Here is a 19,795-nt window from a genome sequence, read left to right on the forward strand (position 1 = left end):
GTGGTCTCGTGTAATATTTTGAAATATGGAATTTGATATTTATGTATGCCATGAAAATTCACCACTGGGTTAGGTCCAAATGCTCATACCTAATCTACTGGCTTGTAGTGTGTCGTTGGGAGTTTGTAGAACAGCCATAAAGAAAGGCCCTAAATGCCTGGAGCAACGGCTATCAACCATCAACCATCTTTAAATCTTGAGAGTTTATCATAAATGCCCCTTAAGAAATTCTCAAGATTGAAATCCATTCCAAGAATTTTTATCCATGCGTTTGCCTGGGACCCAAACTAGTGAAAATAGCTGATCTGCAAGTTAATTCATGTTTTTATTTATGGATTTATTTTAGATGTGTTTATTTATATATTATTTACATTTCATTGTAATATTTTGAGAAATGGATTTTAGATTTCTTTCTTATGCCATAAAAATAAAAATATATTTTTTTAAGAAAAGAAAATGTCACATTCGCCCGGGACCTAAACTAGTGAAAATAGCAGCTCTACAAGCTCACAACGCGTCGCTTCGCGTTGAGAGCTTGTAGATCTACTATTCTCACTACTTCTTAATTATTATTATATTTTGCTTTGTGTGAAAATGTATCAAATTCTCAAATTGTATTAAAAAAAGGAAATACCTCCTAAGGCCTTCCTCTGGCCGTAGGTCACCTTGCCGTCAAAGTCGTCCACAGGAACCTTAATGTCAGGCTCACACTGGGTGATGGTGCACTTCAGATGCTCCTCTATCTCTGACAACAGCTGGGGAGGAGACAGACAGACAGAGAGACAGAGGGAGAGACAGACAGAGAGACAGAGGGACAGAGACAGAGGGAAAGACAGAGGGAGTGTGACATATCGTCGTTGTCGGGTGGAAACCTTGTATGTCCAAAACCGTTCGTTTTGTATTTATCATTTTAAAAACGATATAAACTAGTGAAAACAGCCGATCTACAAGTACACAACGCCTCGCGCCGCGAGGCGTTGTGTGCTTGTAGATCTGCTGTTTTCACTACTTTTGTGCGACGGCCTTGTATGATGAAGCAGTGCTTTACTTTGCGAAAAAAAATTACAAATTTGAAACTTGGAGATACAAGGTTTCTGCCCAACATTGATGTAGGTACTGTAGGTACCTCATCCGCTGCTGCAGTTCTTTGGAGCAACGTGTGCATATGGCAGGGGTTTTCAAAGTGGGTGACGGGGCACCCTGGGGTGCCATGGCAGCAGTCCAGGGGTGCCGCGAGATAATTTGATAATATTTGGAATTCATTTGGTCAAAATATATTTAGTATCATTTTTGGTTAGTTCTAACCAAAATCGCTATTTTCTATTTTTTTTCCGTTGCAACATAATCGCTAAAATATGCCACACATATAAGGTTTTGGGAGTGAGAATTATGAATATAATGTACGGGTGCCTCGGATGAAAATAATATTTATAGGGGTGCCCTGAGCCAAAAAAGATTGGGAAGCCCTGGCATATGGCACCAGAGCCGATGGTGGCGTCTACCTTTCTATGTCTATGGTGTGTGACTGTGTGGAATGCCATGACTAAAGAGGTACAAGCTCCCAGCCAAGTTCATAAAGTTATTCTCCAGTTTGTCTGACTTAACAGAGGTGTGTGCATTGGCACCATCCTCACCATTCAATTAGATTACCATTCACCGAGTAACGATTCAATGTATGTAGATGTTTATATTTAGCTGCTATATATCTAGTTCACTGTAGTGGGACCTCTTTCTGACTGTACCAGATGTATATAGATCTGTGGTAGTGTAACGGAGGTGATCCAAACCTCCCCACCCGGCTTCGAACCCGAGTCTCCCGCGTGAAAGTCCAATATCTTAACCATTACTCCAAAGGAATATCCCTATGGAACCAGGGCAGATACTAGACTTTTGAGGCTTCAGGCTGGGGCTGCAACTCTCTCCGCCACACTCACCCCCCTTTGACCTCCTCCTATGGGGAAGCCCGGATCCGGGTCACGGCACCAATGTAACGGAGGTGATCCGAACCTCCCCACCCGGCTTCGAACCCGGGTCACCCGCGTGAAAGTCCAATATCTTAACCATTACTCCAAAGGGATATCCCTATGGAACAAGAGAAGATACTAGACTTTTGAGGCTTCAGGCTGGGCCTGCGACTCTCTCCGCCACAGTAGCACCTCCTTCTCATTATACCAGATGTATATATAGATGTAAATATTGATGTGTATATAGATGTGCATATATAGATCTGTTCTTGTACCTCCTTCTCATTGTACCAGATGGTACATCCTCCGTCCTCCTTCAGTCGCGTGTTGTAGCAGCCTCTGCCTCGGTTGGCGCACACATGGTACCACACCTGTACACACATAAACACACATTAAAACAACACACCTGTACACACATAAACACATGGTACCACACCTGTACACACATAAACACACATTAAAACAACACACCTGTACACACATAAACACACATTAAAACAACACACCTGTACACACATAAACACATGGTACCACACCTGTCCACACATAAACACACATTAAAACAACACACCTGTACACACATACACACATGGTACCACACCTGTATACACATTAACAACACACGTGACCAGTTCCAATCAAGTTTCTTTCCCCTCCATCATGCGTGAGGGTACCTACCCTAGGGGACACGGGGAGAACATGCACACTCCACACAGAAAGGCCCTTTCGCCAACCCCACCTAGGGTGTGGGCACTGATGACGCGGAGGAAAAAACACGCCCCAGCGCCAACAGCGTCCCCAGCAGGAATTAAACCCAGGACCTTCTAGCTGTGAGGCGACAGCGCTACAGACTGCACCACCGTGCCTCCTCAGGCTCTTTTTTAGGGAGCGCGTCAATATTGCGACATAACATTAGTTTGACGTTCCATTTGTTCGACGCGGGTGAATACTAACCTGGTGAATGTTAAAGGGATATTTCACTTTCAAAAAAACGTTTTGTCATTTTATCGTCTAATCAGGCTTTTGGGAACACCCAGGACAGTTTTTTTCTTCAGTATTTAGATACTTGATATTGATTTCCCCCCATTTTCCCCCTTCCAGGACCTTCCTATACAAAGACATTATAACTTCAAACTCCATTTTAACCATGATAGATTCAATTAAAACACCTGTCCCTTTTTTTCTGGTGACTCCTGACACCCTCCGAATACGTGAGCAGGCCGTGTTTTTTTTACAACATTTTTCATTGATTTCTATAATTTTTTGGGGGAAAAGAAAATTATTAAATACAATAAAAGATTATAGAAAATAAATGAAAAAGGTTATGAAAAAACACAGCTTGCTCACGTATTCGGAGGGTATTAGGAGTCACCAGAAAAAAAGGACAGTTGTTTTCATTGAATCCATCAGGGTTAAAATGGAGTTTGAAGTTATAATGGGTTTGTATAGGAAGGTCTTGGAAGGGGGGCAAATTGGGGAAAATGAATATCAAATATCTAAATACTGATATGAATGAAGAAATTCAAAAACTGTCCTGGGTGTTCCCAAAAGCCTGATTAGACGATAAAATGACAAAAAGGTTTTTTGAAAGTGGAATATCCCTTTACTATGCCTAAACCTAACCCTAACCCTTAGTCGAACTAATGACACGTAGAAATAGCGAGATTTCCCCCCCTCTTTCAACCCATTTAGGCCTAGAATTAATTTATGCTTTAACTATTGAAAAATAGAAGCTATACAAGCTCACAGCGCGGCTGCGAGCTTGTAGATCTGCTATTTTTGAAAGTTCTTGGAGATTTTGGAAGTCTTTGAATATATATTTTTAAAAGTGAACATTTGTAACTCAAATATTTGCTTCTGGGGGGTCCCTGGAGCAACATATTTTGAGATGGGGGTCTGTGGCCAAAAACATGTAATTTTGGGGGTCCTTGACATGAAAAAGTTTGAGAACCACTTGTTTTAGAAGGATTTAGAAGACATTTATAGAATCAGGTCAAACATATTCAAAGACTTGCACACATGTTCACGATTTTACAAAAAATAGCCATAAAGAAATACCTTCTCCTTCTCCATGGAATAATAATAATACAAATAATTACTGACCAATCAGAAGACATACCTTCTCCTTCTCCATGGCAACCAGAGAGATGGCCAATCCCATCCTGTCAGATTGAGAGGGACAAGATTAGCCAATGAGCTTTCACCACACACTGGCTGCTGGCGCTTCCACTCAGACGCGATACATCACTGCATTGGTTCTCAAAGTGGGGTCTGGGGTCCCCCAGGGGTCCTTGAGGGGGTACCAGGGGATCCCCAGCAAAATGATAGTCAGGAACCGAATGGACAATTATGGGCCTGTAACTCAGAGAGTATACAAATGGAACCACATGATTTTACAATATAAATTGGAGTCCCAGGGATATCAATGCCATTAAAAGGGGGTCCGCAGCCTAATGCATGTCAAACAAGGGGACCTTGAAATTAAAATGGTTGAGAATCACTGCTAGAGCCTTAAAAATCTTCTCCTCATGGGGGTCCCTGGAAAAGATTTGAGAACCACTGCCTTACTGTAATGTTACTGTACTGTACTGTACCCGAGTAACACATATAGATATTGAATATCCCCTGGTTTAAAACCCTTGACCTTAACACGTAAACTACATGAAATAAGAATGTTGACACTGGCTTTATCACATTTTCTGATTTTGTGGGCATATTTTCATATAGGATAATGCCTAATTTGCATATTTAAATGTCCAATTTCCAAAAACTTGTAATACAATAAAATCATTGTCTTCATGATTGTAATCAAGTTGTGAAGTTTCATAGAGATAATCATTTCTTTTTTTTCTTTCTTTTTTCCCTATTCAACGCCTTGCGTTGTGAGCATGTAGATCGGCTATTTTCACTATTTCTGCCTCTAATATTTGACAAATATATGATTTTCTATTTTATTTTAGAGGCATTAAAAGGGTCTTAAAAGTCCTTAAATTGTCACTTTAGAAATGTGCAGATACCCTCTATACACTTATACTGTATATGTTGGTCTGTTTACTGTTGAGTGAGAAAACAATGTTTCACTTTCACATTAAGCTAATCATCTGGGGAGCCCCCAAAATAATTTCAGGTTGAGAGCCACTGCTATAAAGTATAAACTATTTAATATAGGTATGGTTTTGCCGACTCTGCTATAAAGTATAAACTATTTAATATAGGTATGGTTTTGCACACTCGTCTTGTCTGGATCATGGACTTTGCAGCGTGTCACTCCCCATCTCTCTCCCCATTTCCATTCAGACTTCCATCCTCTCAATAAAGGAAGATAATAAAAGGTCAAAAGCCAACCTTTCTGCTCGGCCAACTCTGCCGATGCGATGGACATAGTTCTGCTTCTCGTCTGGGAGTGTCACGTTGATGACTGCAAAGACAACAGAACAACAACAGAGAGCTTCAATGAGGGAACACCCGTTAAAAAAGGAAGGAATTTAATTTAGCACATTAAGAGCTGAGGTCCATTCTAAAAATGTCTTCTGAATCCTCACGGTTTTCAAAAAGAAAAAGAAAAAAAGAAAAACACGTTTCTATGTTTCTATATTTGTTTTAAAAATCAAGGACGCCCAAAATCATATTCGGTTCCAGGGACCCCGAGAATTTGAGTTACAAATGTCTGTTTGAAAGAAATATATAAATAAATGATGTGATAGATAGATACATAGATAAATAGATTAAGTCTAATTAATTAATCAAAATGAATCGCATTTAATCACGTTTAATTGCATTTAAATATCTCCCATTTTGTGCACTGGGGTTTGTTGACTGTTGGTTGGTGCACCGCTATGATCAGTACGTCTGAAACTTGTCCAGTGAGAGGTTCTATGGTGCAAAAACGATTAAAATGTCTATTCTTTTTTAATCACGTACATTTTCTGTAATTAATTAATCGAAATGAATCAGCTAAAGTCCCAGCCCTTATATATACATTATATGGAGAAGTATCCCTCTGTCTCAGTGCAGTGTATGTAGGCAGCTGTGCCTGTTGCTAAACTCCCTCTCCCCCCTCCTCTCTCAGGCACAGGCACGCATAGAGAGAACTAGACTTCTTCAAAGTGAAGTAGTTCAAGTTGTAAAACGTGTTAAAACGACCACTGGAATGACAACCCTCAAATATACGTCTACTGGTAACCTTTGTTGGCGAAGGTTGACCAGCCAAACTGGAAGGATTTTAGAGCGTTGCTCCAACTTTTAGATAAGTATAGGTTGACACACAAGTGCATATTATTGCCAGTCAGCTATTTAACATTAGCATATGGCTCGTTGACCCAGATTTCACCACCAGGCATTCAACAACACTAATTAGTAGTTACCGTCTAAAAACATTGCAGATCTACAAGCTCACAATGAGTCGCTCTAGCGACACAATGTGAGCTTGCAGATCTGCCATTTTTAAATGGCTGAAATGCATATAAAGTAATACAAATTGGAAATACTCCAGTGAAGTAAAAGTTGACCACATTTACTCAAGTACTGTAGTACTTGAGTAAATGTACTTACACCAGTGGTTCTCAACCTTTTCAGGCCGCGACCCCCAAAATAATCATATTTTAACTGGGGACCCCCCACACCGCCCTGCCCCAACCTGACAAGCACTAAGAGTTGACATTTTGTATAACACAGTTCTATTGTGAAAATAGCAGATCTACATGCTCATATATGCTCGCATATATATATATATATATATATATATATATATATATATATATATATATATATATTTTTTTTTTTTCTTTTTTTTTTGAAGCGGTGAAAGCTGCTTCCAAGGAGTGGCTTTGTGTGTCCCATGTCCATATATGGTCATTTCAGTCCAGAATGAACAGGTTTTATCAAAAACTAAATGTGTGTCCCATGTCCATATATGGTCATTTCAGTCCAGAATGAACAGGTTTTTATCAAAAACAAAATGTCTGTCACCTCATGTCCATATATGGTCATTTCAATCCAGAATGAACAGGTTTTATCTGTCCCGTACGTCCAGAATATGTGTGTAGTGTCCGTCCCGGACTGATTGGATACTTTGAGGATTGGTCAAGCTTCACATGACAATTCGGCCCTCCAGATCATTCTTCATTCAGAATATAAAGAATGTATAGATCACAGAGTTCATAACGCTAGAACACATAGAATAAAAGTTCACCGCTTCACTTCGAACCAAGTTTTTTTTTTTTTTATACGTTTTGGGGCTCGTTCTGCCTTTATTGATAGGTATACCGTAGGTAGACAGGAAATGGGGAGAGAGATGGTGGGGTGACATGCAGCAAAGGTCTTCGGGGTCGGGACTTGAACCCAAGACGCTGTCAGGCCAGATTACTAGCCTAGGTGCCTGGACCACTACCCTGTGGCCCTGCATGCCCTGCCTCTAATATCTGACAATTTGGCCAATGTTTAACTTGTCATTTTAAAGGCATTAAAAACTCCTTAAATTGTCAGTTTAGAAATGTGCAGATACCCTCTATACACTTAAAACTTTATGTTGGTTTGTTTACTGTTGAGTGAGAAAACAATGTTGCACAATAAGCTAATCATCTGGGGACCCCCTTAGGGGTCCTGACCCACAGGTTGAGAACCACAGTGGAAAGGTGTTCCTATAATTACCAAGGTAAATGTGCTTAGTTACTTTACAGTGGAAAGTAAGGCAATATATCGAAAATATATCAATATCAAAGTATCAACATGCGAGGTATACATAATATATGTTGACAAAGACGGCTTGAAATGAGGTATTGTTGTATGTGTCAAATTAATTAACAGACACACTATGCATGCACGTAGCACATGCAAACAAGCAGTCCATCTACAGTAACCAGGTGTGGTTAAGTTGTTCCTAATGACCAAAGTAAAAGTACTTAGTTACTTTACCAAAGGGGACTCCGTGGATGTCGATGCCTCGGGCAGCCACGTCAGTGCATATCAGCAGCCTGACCTCTTTTCTCTGAAAACAACAAAACAAAAAACCCTCAGCATTCCACAACAGGCACGTGCACACATAGACATCAAAGGGGGCTTGAGCCCCTGCCCTTTTACCCCTCTGTAAAAAGTGCCCTCTCATGAATGCAGTTTTTACTATGGTGAAAGAAATGTAAATGCCCTCCTTTCCATGCCATACCTGAAGGCAACATTCAAGAGAATTGCCTTGTCCAAACTCTCCTGAACTTGAATGCAGCATCTTATGTTGAAAGTATTGCCCTCTCTGTGTAGAAATCCATGCCGTTATGCTACATCTCCAGTATTGACGTATGCTTAGTTTAGTCAGTGTGGTATCAAGCACCGACTATAGCCGACCTCAATGCTTGTGTCGTGCTGCAACGCGTTGTGAGCTCTGCTATTTTTTTTTTATAGTTTTTTATTGGATATACCATACATTATACGTAATGTTATGTTACACCCATTTTTTTTTTTTTTAAGAGACATTGCACACAGCAGGACAACCATACAAGACATATCAACAACATAACATACAATGACAGCTTAAAAACAAAAACACCAAAGGACAAAACAAAACAACGCAAAACAAAACAAGACAAAACAAAAATGTGGGTCACATCAGGTCTGCTATTTATGATGTTTTCAAACAAAAGGCCCTTTTTAGAAATGTCAGCCCCTGCCTCTCTAACATTCTTGCACGTCCCTGTTCCACACACCAACCAGTCACAACTCATCTCTGAACCTAAAAGAGCTCAGTATCAGCATTCCACACACACAACCAGGGCTCATCACCATGCTGGTTTGTGGTGGAACATTTTTGTCAAAATTCATTATTTTTGCGGCAGACATACAGAATGAGAAGACAATAATAATAACCAAACAGCAGGATCGATAAAGGTGCTCATTAGGAACCGGTACTGTGTCTGCAGAGATCTCCATATACGGGCATTATATGGGCATAATAAAGGCAAACAGATGGTCAAAACAGGTCCTATGACAACAGGTATAATGGGGTTTGCATTAAAGGGTGGGGCATTCATTCCCTTTTCAAATTCGGCATTCGGCATGGGCATAAAGGGACACAGACAAACAGATACAGAGATCTCCATATATGGGCATAAAATGGATGCAGACAAACAGATACAGATATCTCCATATATGGGCATAAATTCGACACAGGCAAACAGATGGTCAAAACGGGTCCTACAGAGATCTCCATATATGGGCATAAAATGGACGTAGACAGACACATATCTCCATATATGGGCATAAATGGACACACGCAAACAGATGGTCAAAACAGATCCTATGACAACAGGTATAATGGGGTTTAGATTAAAGGGTGGGGCATTCATTCCCTATTTACATTGTTCTCGAGTTGGCCAGGTCGCCAACTAGACGAGCTTCTAGTTACCAATAAAGATGAACGAGCTCCATCTCTAGTTCAGGGTGTCTGACACAGTGCCCAGCCAGCCTCGTCCTTCTCTCTCTGACCATGTCTGTCAGCGACTCCTAGTAGGATTGGTGCTGGTGCGTTGCTCTGGTTTTTATTCATTACTGCTTTTTTTGCGACACTGGGCTATAATAACATATGACTCGACTACTTTACTTTTGTGAAAGTGCAAATATTTGTTTTTTATTCGTAATTTCTTATATCTCTGCTGTCGGGCTGAGTTGGCCAATCAGGTGGAGTTAGCTGGTTTGGCAGAAAGTGTGGAGTTAGGAGGTTTTGGCCAAAGCACTTTTTACTACTTTCCATTGGTTCAATATTATTTTAACCAACACGCAGACATAAAGGGTGTTCAATAGCCCTGCTTTATGCAAAAAAATCCAAAACCTAAAAAATGGAGTTAAGAGGTTTTGGCCAGACAGTGACGATATCTCATTTACCTTGAAGCGATCCAGGTTGTTCTTCCTCTCGTTAGGCTTCCGGTCACCATGGAGACACACACAGGAGAACTGATGACTTTTCTTGTCTGGACCTGAAAATGGAAAACACACATTTTGAGCAGTGGTTCTAAACCTGTGGGTCAGGTCCCCCAGGGGTGTCCGCAGATGATAGATTAAGTGACTATTTAAGGACTTCTTAACATCTCAAAAGAAAGAAGGGGAAAAAAAAGACGTTAACTGCATCAAAAGACAAGTAATCAACAAACTATACTAGAAAAAAAGTCAGACCGTGGCCATATTGTCAAATATAAGAAGCAAATAGTCAATCTACAAGTTCACAGTTAAAATAATATGATTACCATATTAGCCCGAATTTAACACGTCTGATTATAAGACGACCCCTATTTTCAAATTATCATTTTGGGAGAAAAAAAATATGTTGAAGACAAAATATTATATATTATATATATATTATAAGTTATTTATAAAGAAAAACGTTTTTATTGTAAAAATATTATAGAAAAACTCATACAGATATAACATTCTGCTGTAGCCTATTGTATTGCATTAACCAATTCATACTCAAAATCAGCTCCTCATAATACAGTCCATACTGCATACTGCTGGGGAATGAAACACACTACATTTCCCATCAAGCTCAGCGGCTCGTTTCGTCATTCAGATGCGACTTTCCATTGTAAACAGAAACCATAGGCTACTAGGCAGCCAGCATTAGCTTCATTGGGCTTCATTTACTGTTTGGATTAAACTTCCACGCTAAAGATCTCATGTGCGGTCGTCACCCACGCCGATGTTAGCGAGAAAAACGCACGCGCCCCGGTAAGTTCAATGCCAAAGCCATCCGACTTTGCCAAACGGGACGTGAAACGAGCGGTGTCCAAATTTCGTTGCGCAATTTGTAGACAGTGTACGGTAATCACCCATGTAATCACCGTAACAGCTCGCGGGGGCTGTGAGTAGAGCAGGGAAAGGTCCTGAAAGATACATAACGGCAAACATCTCTCCGGCGAAAATGTCTAGACACCGAATATATTACGACTCTGTATTTTGAGGATGTGTTTTATAGAATAAAATATCGTGGTATATTTGGGCCAATACGGTATTTTGGGGGTCACGGCCTGAAAACGTTGAAGACCCCTGCCTTAGAGGGTTAACCCATTTAGGCCTGAACACAATATGACGCAATATTTTATGCTTTAACTATTGAAAAATAGCAGATATACAAGCTCACAGCTGTGAGCTTGTAGATCTGCTATTTTTGAAAAATCTTGAAAATTCGAATTTGACCCGATTCTATAAGTGTCTTTTGAATCCTTCTAAGATATTTGGAAAAAACCTATGTTATTATGTCAGCAATCTGGCCAGCCATCGTCATTTTCACTTAACTGGAGCTCAGTTAGTCTGTTCTTGAGAGACTACTATGTCAGTGGTTCTCAAGCCTTTTCATGTGAAGGACTCCCAAAATGATATTTATTTGGCCACGGACTCCCATCTCAAAATATTTAGTTCCAGGGACCACCCAGAAGCAAAATTTGAGTTACAAACGTTCGCTTTGAAAAATACATTATATCCAAAGATTTGCACACATTTTCACGACTTTTTTCAAAAATAGCAGATCTACAAGCTCGCAGCGCGGCACTCGGTGCCGCGCTGTGAGCTTGTATATCTGCTATTTTTCACCGGTTAAAGCAGTCGATAATTCTAGGCCTGAATGGGTTGATAAGAGACCCACCTCCTCCCTGCTGGATGAAGAACTGCTCCATGTTGTCACAGTCGATCTTGGTCCTGCAGAAGACGATGGCCTGCTCCATCTTGTGCTCGCTGATGGCCCGGACGGCGTACTCCCCCTTCAGCACCTTGATGGCCTCCGACCACATCTCTGCACGCCACGCACGCACACACATTTCAAACGTTTATTTATTTATTTTTTCATCCAATTTTTATCCCACGATTTTGCAACCCATTTTCACCCAGTGCCAATTGCCTATGTAATCCTGGGCTCTGCTCTCCCTCTGCCGCGCCTGGGGAGACAACGGACTGACCTCATGCTTCCTTCAATGCATGGGTAGTCCAAGTTGTTTCTTTTCACCTGACAGATTTCCCCGGGATGGACGTAGCGCGTGGAAGGAACACGTTATTCCAACCAGTTCCTTTCCCCTCCATCAGGCGCCCCGGCTGGCCAGGGGGAGGCATTTTTGAGACCAGGATTACTACATGTTTTTGTGAGGGTATCAACCCTAGGAGACACAGGGAGAACATGCAAACTCCACACAGAAAGGCCCTATCGCCGACCCCACCTAGGGTGTGGGCGCTGATGACGCAGAGGGAGAAACACGCCCCCAGCATCCACAGCGTCCCCCGGCGGGAATCGAACCCAGAACCTTCTCTAGCTGTGAGGCGAAGCGCTAACCACTGCGCCACCGTGCCCCCAAACATTTAATTATGACCACATGAATATAAGTACAAGGATGCTTCATACAAAGGCCATAAACAATGACAGTGCAGTCAGACAATGTGAAAGAACAGCCAGTTACAAAGAGCCTAAACGGCAGAGCATTGTTACATACAGTATAGTTGACATACTTCAGACACAGTGGACATAAATCATGGGTATAGGAAACAACGCCTCCTCCAAATTGAGCGGCTTCCCATCATGGCTGAAACTGAGCAATACCTTGCTATTGTTTGACCCTCCTTTTGGCCTGCCATGTGTAAAGGCCCATTCCCACTGGGCCAGATAACAGCTAAAAAAATCTCTTTCTCCAGATATTTATCCCAAAAAATAGCTACCACAGATATTTGCCACAGACACTTTTATCTGTGGCAGCAATTTTTTTTATCTGTATCCACTATCTACCATCCACTTTGAATGGAAAAATATCTGGAGATAGCGATTTTTTTATCTGTTATCTGGCCCAGTGGGAATGGGCCTTAAGCCCCTCACAACCAACTTGTGCACATGCCTATGCTCCCAAAGATAAAAACTAAAGGTTTACATCTGTAGCCTAGCTGTGAGATGGTCTGCACTAGAGTTCTCAACGGGCCTGAAAATTAAATTAAAGTTAGGGCCCTAACTGGGTGGGCTGGCCCGAGGCCCTACCCGGCCCGACTAGTTAGCATGCATTTTAGGCCCTACCTACCATGGAGACTTGAGTTCAATAATATTTTTTAGTATTTGTAACATTCCTAAGACAAAAATGTGGATATAGTAAATTTACCCCCATTGATTCCAAATGGGGACCCAAATGCATTCGGGTCCCCATCCGGAATCAATGGGGTTACATTTATTGTAATTAAATTATTGTCTTGCGACAAAAAACTAAAAATATTATTAAACTCATGTTTCCATGGCATGAGTAATCAATAGAAAAAAGTCATTTCGGGGGTGAACTACTCCTTAAATAAAGCGGTTAAAGTCAAACATGACACACATACTGTAGATGTGCGTTCCCTGTCTAAATGACTTGATGGAAACAAGCTTTCTTGGGATGCAGATCTTGTATTGTACTGTACCAGTCTCTGCAAACTGTCAGCAAACTATTCAATCAATCAATCTAAATGACATGTTGACCTTTGCATGAGGCCTGCAAGGCTAAAGGTCAAGTGCTATGGGGCTAAGGTTGAGTCTGAAGAGGTGAGCCTTCAGATCACACACACACACACGCACACACGCACACGCACACACGCACACACGCTGCTGTTCTGTGCTGTGCTGGTCAAGGCCCCAGGCTCTGCAACCTCCCCATTAGATAAATGATAAATGGTGCATTTATTTATAAAACGCCTTTATCCAAGGCGCTTTACATAGATTGTGCATTACATTCACCCATTCACACACAAATTCATTACATTCACCCATTCACACACACATTCACACACCGATGGCAGAGGAAACCATGCAAGGCACCAACCTGCTCATCGGGGTGCAGAGTCTTGCTCAAGGACTCTTCCACGCTAACTCTGGGGGAGCCCGGGATCGAACAGGGAACCTTTCGAGAACCCTCTGTGTTCCATAATGACGGTTTCTCTTCCCCTGAGCCACTGCCACTGATCTGCCCAGTCGATTGGGACTTTTAAAATCCTTACTTAAAACCCATCTGTTCTCTATTGTTCCTTTTGTTGCCGTTTCTGTATAGATGATCTGAATTGTTTAGTTTCAGCACTTTGATCAGCTTTGTGCTGTTGTACATGTGCTCTACAAATAAAGTTTGATTTGATTATAGGCTAAATGCTGACATCACACTAACAATGGATCCTGTGGAGTCTTTAAGCTGGGGCTGAGAACAGACATTGTGATCACTGCTGCCCCCTGCTGGGCAGACTGCTGTCCTGCAGGCTGTTCTCACCTGCAGTGTTGGCTCCAGGTCTGGTGTTGTCTTTGGCATGGACCTCGTCCGTCTGGTGCACGCACACGCACACACACACACACACACACACACACACACACACACACACACACACACACACACACACACACACACACACACACACACGCGCACACACGCACACACACACACACACGCACAAACAAAAAAGAGAGACAGTCAAACAAAACAAAAACTATACCGAACATTATTCTATAAAAAGGTGGTCATTTTGGCTGAAAAACGAAGGTCTTCTAGTTTGTTAAAAAGGTAAAGGTCTATAATGTGATAGTAATCATTGCTATAGACAGGGTTTCAACACATTTTTACCAATGAATTTCCAAAACTTTCCCAAAGGGTTTCCAGAATATTTAACCCAATTTCTAGGCTATGGTAAGAGACTAGTCATTCTCTCTTACTCCTCTGTGCAACAATGCCCAAATACAGGCAGTGTTATGTAGCAACAATAACGCATAGAATCTAGAATGGTATAATTCCATTCCAAATTGTGCCAAATGTTTTTGCTATGCCACCTTATCCTAGGGCATAATTAGATCTTGTAGATCTGTTGTTTTTGTCACGTCCGGTACACATTAGGCTGATGAATTACATGGAAGTCTATGGAGACAAATGGCAAGAGGGAGTACGAGGTATTCTTAAAAGACGGTGATCGTTGGCCCGATCGCTGCCAAACTGAGCACACACACTCCCTGGATGCCAATCTAGAACCTCTGCCCCACATTTTTCAAATCAGCCTCATGGTGGCGCTATAACAGGCCGATTTGTGTGGCCTGGTTGTTACCAGCTAATCTCCGGCGCCGTTGGCCCGATCGCTGCCAAACTGAGCACACACACTCCCTGGATGCTAATTCAGAACCTCTGCCCCACATTTTTTAAATCAGCCTCATGGTGGCGCTATAACAGGCCGATTTGTGTGGCCTGGTGGAGACCTGTGCTCGGAAGAGCACTGCTTCTAGTTATTTTATGCTTTAACTATTGAAAAATAGCAGATATACAAGCTCACAGCGCGGCACCGAGTGCCGCGCTGCGAGCTTGTAGATCTGCTATTTTTGAAAAGTCGTGAACATTAGAATTTTGACCCGATTCTATAAGTGTCTTTTGAATCCTTCTAAGATTTTTGGAAAAAAACCTATGTTTCTATGTCAGCAATCTGGCCAGCCATCGTCAAAGAAAAGGTCCTTTTCACTTAACTGGAGCTCAGTTAGTCTGTTCTTGAGAGACTACTATGTCAGTGGTTCTCAAACCTTTTCATGTGAAGGACCCCCAAAATGCTATTTATTTGGCCACGGACCCCCATCTCAAAATATTTCGTTCCAGGGACCACCCAGAAGCAAAATTTGAGTTACAAACGTTTGCTTTGAGAATACATATATTCAAAGATTTGCACACATGTTTCAAAAATAGCAGATCTACAAGCTCGCAGCGCGGCACTCGGTGCCGCGCTGTGAGCTTGTATATCTGCTATTTTTCACTGGTTAAAGCATTCAATAATTGTAGGCCTGAATGGGTTAATGTGCAATAAGTGTTACTGACCCGGATGTGGCCCTTCCCCAGGCGCTCCCACAGGCGGTCCAGCTTGGGGTTGACGGGGACCACCACATGGTGGACCGTCTCCGGAACGGAGTCCTCGCCCTTCAGGTCCACCCAGGTGGGGAAGTGCATGATGCGCTCCGACAGCTTCTTCACGTCGAACGAGTGCAGCGTGGCCGAGCACACGATCACCTGACCAGGAAGTAAACAGAGCACACCATCACATGACCAGCAGGAAGGGACTTCTTTTTACAACCCAAGGCCTAGCCCCACAGATATGTCTACCTTTATATGTCTAGGCCTAGCCCGGCCTAACTAATTTGCATTCATTGTTGGGCCCGGCCTGAAAACGTGGGGTTGGGGCAGAATTTGACAACTCTAACGTGGACACACAGCGTTACCTGCAGTCTCTTGCCGTCCGAGGTGACCTGAGGGATCTGGCTGTGGATCCTGTTGATGAAGTCTGTGTACCCTGCAGACAGGAGGCCGTCCTGGAAGACCAATCACAGAGGGTTAGAGGACACATGGAGGACCAATCACAGAGGGTTACCGTTCGAGGACACATGGAGGACCAATCACAGAGGGTTAGAGGACACATGGAGGACCAATCACAGAGGGTTAGAGGACACATGGAGGACCAATCACAGAGGGTTACCGTTAGAGGACACATGCAGGACCAATCACAGAGGGTTAGAGGAACATGAGGAGGACACAACATCACAGTGCGTCATATCAAGGTCCATTATTCATTCAGCATTTGAGTCAAAGGACCACCGTTTGATGAGATTTAGCCTCTGACCCACAACGTAGAATATTTTGTTGTCCTTGGCTAAGATTTTGTCCACTATTCCAGGCTGCATTGATGTTGTTGGAACCAATAGAGACTAGAGAGAACAGACCAACGTTGATCAAAATATAAATTCTTCTACATGACATTCTCATCTATAATTGTGTAGACTTTTGTAAATTTAAGTAATGCAGATGTTTAGCAATAATTTAACTCCTGAGAGTGTCAACATCTGCCGTCAAGGCACCGCCAAAATACATTTTTGCTGACCAAATCAACTGTAGATTTAGAGGACTTAAATCTTATGACATTTAGTCGACTAGAACTAGACTATATGACTAAAACTAAATTAAAGTTTATTCGGAAGAATGTCAAAATCAACACTGAGACCATGAGAAACGTGGGACCACGGGGGGAACTAGGTCCAGGGACCACCACCAGTGGTCCTTGAGGGGGTTCCAGGTGGTCCCCAGCTAAATGATGGAGAGTTGGTAACCAAATGAACCCTTATAGACCTTTAACTCTATTACATTATTGTTGAACATCTGCGTGACTTAATTTACAAGAAGTCTACACAATTACAGAGTGTAGAAGAATTGTTATTTTGATCAACGTTTGCCTGTATTCCAGCATGGAATTGTGGACAAAATCTTATCCGACGATAACAAAATAGTCTACGTCAGGGTTTCCCAATAGGCGGCCCGCGGGCCATTTGCGGCCCGCGGGGGGCTACTCTCTGGCCCCCACCAACCCCAGTAATAATGGTGGTATAAGAGCAGCAACAACACTAGTATATCGTCATTGTTGGGTGGAAACCTTGTATGTCAACATTTGAACGTTCTTTCACAAAGTAAAGCCCTGCTTCATCATACGAGGCCGTCGCACAAAAGTAGTGAAAACAGCAGAGGCGTTGTGTGCTTATAGATCGGCTGTTTTCACTAGTTTAAATGTGTGTGTGTGTGTGTGTGTGTGTGTGTGTGTGTGTGTGTGTGTGTGTGTGTGTGTGTGTGTGTTACTTACTTTACACCACTGCCACTACACTGGACACTGGTACACACTCAGTAACCACTCCAGTTAATTTCACTTTAATTTTAAGCTTTTACTGTGTGTAACCTAATCTCATTCTCACAATAGATAGGCTAGTCCTCATCTTATATATATGTTACAGTATCTACTCCTATAGATGCAACGCGGCGACCTAGAACGGAGGCCGGCGTAGCCGGCCGACCTTCTAGTTACTTCACGTTTTAAGTAAGGTAGCCTACTTAAGACCTTTTGAATGGCCCTACCACAAGAAAGAAAATAAAAAAAAAAGATCATTACTGCATCAACGCACTATATTACAAAGAACTGTTCAAATATTAGCCAAATTGTAAAAAATATAAGAAAGAGGCAAACATTTTGTAAATAGCCGATCTACACTCAATTTCTTATTTTTTTTATCAGGACCCATACATTTTTTCTGGGACCCATTTGAATGACCATCCGTGGGTCCCGGGACCCATTACATTAAAAAGCTAGCAACATCACTGGTGTGGTAATAAGCAGTGTGTGTGGTACTTACACACTCGTCCAGCACCAGGAAGCGGACCTGCGCCAGGCTGAGCTTCCCGGTGGAGATGAGGTCGTCCAGACGACCTGGCGTCCCCACCACGATGTCAACCTGAGGGCACGGGAGCAGAGCACGCACACACACATACATACACACACACAACAGGCACGCACGCGCATGCACACGCAGGGGAATCAGCATTGCCGTTAGCACAACATTAACCTTGCGTCACCTTTTATGCAATTATACCAATTTAATCCAATTTTAAACAGCAGCTAGCCACTGCTAGCTGCGTCAGTTCAGCAAAAGCTAGGGTATGGCAAAGATGGGAGTCCTCGTGGAAACGAGGCATTACATTTTGTATAACACGGTTAAATTGTGAAAATAGCAGATCTACATGCCATGAGCATGTAGATCTGCTATTTTTCACATTGTCTGAAAAATGTCTGCAGCCTGGAATGGTTGTTCAAGTGCAGCTAAACTTGACATGTTAGTAAACGTGCCACAATGAACAATAATGCATGCTGACCTGCGGAACCTGGGAATATAACATTTTGTCAAGATGTGGAGAATACAAGTGTGGAGAATATGATTATAATACCTTGTTATAGTGACCATTTTGTAACATTTTGCATTTGTAGTTATTTTACTGTAATTTAACAACATAATAACCAGCACAGATAGACAAAGAGACGTTCATGGATTTATATTAGAAGTAACTTTTATGTTCCCCCTGGACCCAGGCTATGGCAGCTGCATACCCCTGCCATACCCAATTGACGCCCCTGGCAGCTAGTGAGACATAGTCCTTGTTCCAGATAGTATATATTAATTCAAACTAATATTAATATCAACAGTAGCTAGTTAAATAGTCCCTGTTCAAGAGTATATTACTCTATAATAATTCATATTAACAGCAGCTAGTGAGACAAACCCCTTGTTCCAGAATATCTCTGCTGCCGGGCCAAAACCTCCTAAATCCAAAATGTTCATTTTCGGGAAAATGAGCTCAAGTGGAGTTAGGAGGTTTTGACTGAGGGGCTTTTTACTAATTTTCATTGGTTTAATATTATTTGAACCAACACACAGACGTACAGGGTGTTCAATAGCACATCTTTATGGAAAAAAAGAGAGGGCCAATCGGGCGGAGTTAGCAGCTGGTTTGGCAGAAAGTGTGGAGTTAGCACTTTTTACTACTTTCCATTGGTTCAATATTATTTGAACCAACTATGATGTAAAGGGGGTTCAATATCCCTGATTTATGCCAAAAAATCTAAAACCTCAAAAATGGAGTTAAGAGGTTTTGGCCAGACAGTGGCGTAGTATATAATAGACAAACCCCTTGCTCCAGAACGGCCAGCTGTTCCTTGGCAGCCACTCCACCGATGATCAGCAGACCACTGCAGAGACACACACACACACACACACACACACACACACACACACACACACACACACACACACACACACACACACACACACACACACACACACACACACACACACACACACACACACACACACACACACACACACACACACACCCATTTGTATGATGTTATTTTGTTGTCCCCTTCATTTTGCACACCAACGACAGGTGTGTTGAGTAATGAACAGGTGCGTAGACTAGAGTCTTAAATACTGTCCGAGTGACCGTAACGTTGCATCCCTATCGAGAATTTTTTTT

General features: G+C 42.1%; 1 protein-coding gene across 1 annotated transcript in view; it reads right to left on the minus strand.

Annotated features, from left to right (window-relative positions):
* Positions 1-19,795, minus strand: part of ddx1 (DEAD (Asp-Glu-Ala-Asp) box helicase 1) — a 43,658-nt gene that overhangs the window by 3,097 nt on the left and 20,766 nt on the right. Inside the window, exons 14-25 of the mRNA XM_080743950.1 lie at positions 19,448-19,508; positions 18,121-18,219; positions 16,171-16,260; positions 15,773-15,961; positions 14,201-14,252; positions 11,587-11,733; positions 9,834-9,925; positions 7,878-7,950; positions 5,310-5,382; positions 4,084-4,126; positions 2,240-2,335; positions 635-755 (exon numbers count right to left, since the gene is read on the minus strand). Coding sequence (XP_080600076.1) covers positions 635-755; positions 2,240-2,335; positions 4,084-4,126; positions 5,310-5,382; positions 7,878-7,950; positions 9,834-9,925; positions 11,587-11,733; positions 14,201-14,252; positions 15,773-15,961; positions 16,171-16,260; positions 18,121-18,219; positions 19,448-19,508 — 1,136 coding nt within the window. The remainder of the gene's footprint in view (positions 1-634; positions 756-2,239; positions 2,336-4,083; positions 4,127-5,309; positions 5,383-7,877; positions 7,951-9,833; positions 9,926-11,586; positions 11,734-14,200; positions 14,253-15,772; positions 15,962-16,170; positions 16,261-18,120; positions 18,220-19,447; positions 19,509-19,795) is intronic.

The sequence above is a fragment of the Nannobrachium achirus genome (assembly GCF_963921795.1).
Source record: "Nannobrachium achirus genome assembly, chromosome: 16".
Lineage (NCBI taxonomy): Eukaryota > Metazoa > Chordata > Actinopteri > Myctophiformes > Myctophidae > Nannobrachium > Nannobrachium achirus.